This window comes from Lottia gigantea, assembly GCF_000327385.1.
Source record: "Lottia gigantea unplaced genomic scaffold LOTGIsca_3, whole genome shotgun sequence".
NCBI lineage: Eukaryota > Metazoa > Mollusca > Gastropoda > Lottiidae > Lottia > Lottia gigantea.
In genome coordinates, this window is record NW_008708986.1 from 7,274 (window position 1) to 13,132 (window position 5,859).

At 37.0% G+C, this 5,859-nt stretch overlaps 2 protein-coding genes across 2 annotated transcripts in view; both read left to right on the top strand.

The window, feature by feature from the left end:
* The window catches only part of LOTGIDRAFT_153098 (hypothetical protein), a gene marked incomplete at both ends in the record, with an annotated part of 1,416 nt that extends 508 nt beyond the window's left edge, over positions 1-908 (top strand). The window contains one exon of the mRNA XM_009057036.1: positions 817-908. Within this exon, the coding sequence (XP_009055284.1) occupies positions 817-908 (92 nt within the window). The remainder of the gene's footprint in view (positions 1-816) is intronic.
* Positions 909-1,724: 816 nt separating this feature from the next.
* Positions 1,725-2,885, top strand: LOTGIDRAFT_153099 (hypothetical protein; the record flags this gene model as incomplete). Its single annotated transcript, XM_009057037.1, has 1 exon — positions 1,725-2,885. The coding sequence occupies one exon, from the start codon at positions 1,725-1,727 to the stop codon at positions 2,883-2,885; it is 1,161 nt and encodes a 386-aa protein (XP_009055285.1).
* Between the last annotated feature and the right edge of the window lie 2,974 nt (positions 2,886-5,859).

The following is a 5,859-nucleotide window of genomic DNA, read 5'->3' on the forward strand; positions in this document are numbered from 1 at the left end:
TAACTCGTTTTTAATGCTGTACACCGGCCAGAACGATGTAGCTAATTTTCTGCCGACACAGTGCTGGCTTGTTGGTCTAGCGGTATGATTCTCGCTTCGGGTGCGAGAGGTCCCGGGTTCGATTCCCGGACAAGCCCTATTTTCATCCACGACCCAACATCGAAATGGCTTCCATTTTTTCGTGCGTTGGCGGGAACGTGCACGGCTGAGAATCGCCCGCGAAAAGTCTGTGTTGGCAGATGTACATGTGTGGTATAGGCGACGGCGGCGATCAAACTGACTGGCATGGAAATTGGCTTTCAACCGAGATATCGTTGTGACGAAAGGAACATTAAAGCTTGTTTGATCAGTTTCTCTTCTCAATCAACTGTCGGCTGACGTCAACTTGAAGGAAAAGGCTGGTTTTCGCATCCAATCAAGCATGTCAAGTGGAAAGCGCAGTGGCTTTTGCGATCGATTCTAATCCGAAATGTTAAAAACCGAATGGCTTCCTCGTTTTCTTAACGGCGGCTTGTTGTCTAGGGGTATGATTCTCGCTTTGGGTGCGAGAGGTCCCGGGTTCGAATCCCGGACAAGCCCTGAAAGTTTTTTTTTCCATTTTGACTCATTTCCTTTTTCTCAGTATCACCGTTATCTTTTGTTTCGGGAAATGTTTTGAACTCTCGTCCGGCTTGTTGGTCTAGAGGTATGATTCTCGCTTAGGGTGCGAGAGGTCCCGGGTTCAATTCCCGGACAAGCCCAACTTTTCTTTCACGTCCGTGTGTATCTGGCAGCGTTATTTCCATTCGTTTCTTTCTCCTTGTTTCCTGCCGACAGGAGTTAACTCGTTTTTAATGCTGTACACCGGCCAGAACGATGTAGCTAATTTTCTGCCGACACAGTGCTGGCTTGTTGGTCTAGCGGTATGATTCTCGCTTCGGGTGCGAGAGGTCCCGGGTTCGATTCCCGGACAAGCCCTATTTTCATCCACGACCCAACATCGAAATGGCTTCCATTTTTTCGTGCGTTGGCGGGAACGTGCACGGCTGAGAATCGCCCGCGAAAAGTCTGTGTTGGCAGATGTACATGTGTGGTATAGGCGACGGCGGCGATCAAACTGACTGGCTTGGAGATTGGCTTTCAACCGAGATATCGTTGTGACGAAAGGAACATTAAAGCTTGTTTGATCAGTTTCTCTTCTCAATCAACTGTCGGCTGACGTCAACTTGAAGGAAAAGGCTGGTTTTCGCATCCAATCAAGCATGTCAAGTGGAAAGCGCAGTGGCTTTTGCGATCGATTCTAATCCGAAATGTTAAAAACCGAATGGCTTCCTCGTTTACTTAACGGTGGCTTGTTGGTCTAGGGGTATGATTCTCGCTTTGGGTGCGAGAGGTCCCGGGTTCGAATCCCGGACAAGCCCTGAAAGTTTTTTTTTCCATTTTGACAGACTGGTTTAAGTTTTCGAAGCGAAAGGACGTGTTTTCTTGAGCTCTGAGATTCAACCAAGCGATACACCCTGAATAGTATTCAGTGAGGACTTGTAAATAGATATAGTGTACATAGCAACTTTATAATATAGTGTAGATTTGTATATAAACCGACTTTTAGGGGCCTTTTGGCCCCAATAACTACTGTGATATTTAAACTGTGATATATAACTGTGATATTTTTGTGATAATCTACTTTTCTGTGATATTCTCCACCCCGCAAAGGATAGCGGCGGCGTTTATTGGATCTATAAAAAATGGCGACGTCGGGACGACGATTCGCAAAAGAGAACACTGTTAAGGTAAAAAATGTTGATGTTAAAAAGGTATTCATGATCGATTTTATTGAAGCAGTTGAAAGATGTATTGGTGAAGGCTTATGCTTTGCATGTGTCCCACGCCCTCTCATTAGTAGCATTGAAATTACAGTAAATAATGTTGAAAACGCCATGAAATTGTGTGATGAGGGTCTAGCCATTAATGATGAACATTATTCAGTTGAGCTATGTTTTTCGCAGTATACAGTAGTATCATTTTTCAATCTCCCAAGCCATGTTGACGACGAAGTGATTACTAATAAACTTGAACATTATGAAATCGAAATAGTAGAAAAGGTGGTTAGGCATTACTATAAACAAAGACCCGATGTAGCCGACGGCACACGCCATGTTAAGTGTAAATTCCCTCCAAACTTCCATTCGCTCCCATATGTCTTGCCTTTCGATACTCCAGATGGACCCCAAAATTTTAAAGTACTTCATAACAATCAAACAAAAGTATGTTTTAAGTGCCTCTCCCCTGACCACGAGAAAAAGGAATGCCCGAAAATTCAGTGCCGAAAATGTAAGACCTATGGCCATATGGCTTTTAACTGCAACATCGAAAAATGTGAAAAGTGCGACAAATATATCAATCAGTGCAAATGCGAACAATACTATGACACTAATGAAGAAATTGATTATTTCGAGGATCCTAAGACTGATAAGCCTAGCAAGAACAAGACACATGCCAAGCGTGACTTAAGTTTATCCACAGACATTACACACGATGACAAAAAACAACGTAAAGACATTAACGAAGAAGATTCATCCCCCACAGAAACAGCCCGTCACGACCCCCACTCTTTTTTAAACGATTTCTCTGTTATTGAAAATCCAGAAGACAGACCCTCTATTGCAGATCACATAGAAATACCACAAGAGGCTCCCGACAGTGATACACAAGTTCGCGACGCCAAAAACACAAAAGATAACTTAAACGTTAAACTGACTGTAACTAGGGGCAAAGATGGCAAAATAAAACGCACGGTAATTCCAACAGGAAAATCATCCCCAAATAAACTAAATGTGTTTAATTCCAGGAAAGATATACCAGTAGAATCGACCCCCCTACCCAAAATTAACACTCCCAAAAAGTAGTTTATTTGTGTTTCGTTTTATTTTACCCTTTATGGGCGTTATAACTTTTAATTTATATTTATTTTTATTCCTTTTAACGAACCCTATGCTTAAAATTACAACCTGGAATGTTAATGGTTTACGTGACATTAATAACCTTGAGAAAGTGATCGGTCAATTAAAGAATAGCAATTCGGACATAATAGCTCTCCAAGAAACTTTTTGGAGTGAGGATTTTATACATTGTGTGGAAAAACTATGGGACGGACCTATTTTTACAAGTAACTTTAATAACAATCGGAGGGGTGTGGCAATTCTGTGCAAAAACAATTTAAAGGGTTCCATTTTAGGAAATTTTAAAGACAATGAAGGAAGAATTTTAAGAGTTGATTTTTTAATAGATGACGTAAATTTTAATGTTTTAAATATATATGCTCCAAACAAAGATTTGGAAAGAGACGAATTTTTTAAATCAATTTTACCCTTTTTAACTCCAACTTCTATTTTATGTGGAGATTTTAATAACGTTTTAGACCCCTATTTAGACAGAGCTAAAGACATGCATTTTAGCCAAAAGAGTATATCTATTTTTAATAATTTTCTTTTACAGCATAACCTCTGTGATATTTTTAGACGTAGAAACCCTGATAAAAGGCAATATACCCGGACCAATTATCTTAATAATGTTTTAAAAGCTAGTCGTTTAGATTATATTTTTACACCTTTTAATTTTATCCACCATGTTTTTAAGGTTTTTATTACTTATACGTCATTTTCTGACCATAATCCTGTGTATTTTAATTGATTTTAACGAAGTAGAAAGAGGTCCGGGTATATATATTTTTAATAACTTACTTTTAAAAGATGAATATTTTACAAATACTATAAGAGATTTAATTAATAAGGAAAAAGATAGTCCCTTATATTCAACAGAGATCCTAGTTTGGTGGGATAATCTTAAGTATAAATTGAAAAGCTATGCACAGAGATATTCTAAGAAAAAAAAGAAGGAAGAGAGAGAGAAATATTGGTCCCTCCAAAATAGGATCTCTAGGGAATATGAGAGACTATCTAAACTAATGGCCCCTGATCTTACACTTATTAAGGAACTGGAACTAAAACTGCAGGAAATGGACGAGGTTATATGTAAAGGGGCCATTCTAAGAAGCAAGTTCCAAAATGCTACCCAGGGTGACAGGTGTACCTCATTTTTTCTATCACTAGAAAAGCAAAGACAAAATAAAAACTGTATTAAAGAATTACAAGATAATACTGGTCATATTTTAAATCAAACTAAAGATATTTTATATGCATGTTCTGATTTTTATTCTAATTTATATGCAAAAGAAGGTCCTGATGATTTTAATTGTATATATGAAGTTGGTGATATTTTAAATTGTAATATAGATACTGTAGATAAAGATATTTTAGACTCTCCCATTATTTTAGAAGAGGTTTTTAATGCTTTACAATCCATGTGCAGGGGGAAAAGTCCTGGATTGGATGGTTTAACTACAGAGTTTTATTTGTGTTTTAAAGATATTTTAATGCCTTTATTTTTAGATGTTTTAAACCATATTTTTAATAATAACATTTTATCTAAGTCAATGAGGAGGGGGGTTATTGTTTTAATTTATAAAGACAAAGGAGACAAGACACTTTTAAAAAATTTTAGACCCATATCTCTTCTTAATACAGACACCAAAATATTGTCTAAAATTTTAGCCTTAAGACTGAAAAATGTATTAGAGTCAATTATCTCCCCTGAGCAGTCCTGCTCTGTCCCAGGAAGAAGCATTTTAGAAAATGTTGCAGGTATTCGAGATGTAATTGATTATGTTAACACTGAAAACGAAGACATGTGGCTCTGCCAAATAGACGCGGAAAAAGCATTCGACCGCGTCTCGTTCGAATACCTGCAGCATATTCTAAAATGCTTTGGCTTTGGTCCAATATTTAGGAACTGGATAAATATTCTATACACTGATGTTAAAAGTACAGTAAAAGTTAACGGTCATCTGTCACCCTATTTCCCCATAAAGCGGTCAGTGCGACAGGGTTGCCCATTATCCGCATTGCTATATGTTATATGCGCTGAGCCTCTAAATCAACTAATTAAGCATTCCCCTGCTCAAGGCATTCTAATAAAAAATTCTGAGGCTCGGTCATTAATTTATCAGCATGCGGATGATACAACCCTGACACTGGCCAACCTTAATTCTGTTCAAGTAGTTTTTTCTTGTTTAGAAAAATATTGTAAGGCTTCAGGTGCCAAAATAAACATTCAAAAATCCAAGATTATACCATTTGGCTCTGCTGTAAGTAAAAATATTGACATTAATCTCCCACTAACTATTGTATTTGACATAATTTTGATTTTGGGTGTTTATTTTGGCAATAACATTAAGGAATGTGTGAAGAATAATTGGGAATCCAAAATTGGTAAAGTGCAAAATTTGTTAAACTTTTGGAGAAAAAGGCAATTGACTCTCCTTGGGAAAGTCACAGTTATAAATACACTTTTATTGTCTAAGTTTTACTACACAATGTCCATCATCCCCATGCCTGATCATATACAACAACAAATAAAGACCATTATAACTAATTTCCTATGGAATAAGAAACCACCCCTAATCAAATATGATGTGATGACATCAGAAAAGTCTAATGGAGGCATGGGGCTGGTGGACATTAAATTAAAAGGTCAATCACTTTTACTTAAATGGCTAAAGCAATATTTTAATCCTGTAAATAATACTTTTTGGAAATATACAATGACCTACTTTCTAAATCTATATGGGTCATATGGCCTAGACAAAGATATTTTTAAAATACATTTTAATTACAAACTTTTAAATATTTTACCATCTTTTTATAAGCATCTTTTATTAGCTTGGAATAATGTTAATAACAACTCTAGAGCAGAACCTTGTACATTAAATGACATTGCTGTACAGCCTATTTTCAATAATATTTTACTTAACCACAATAACAA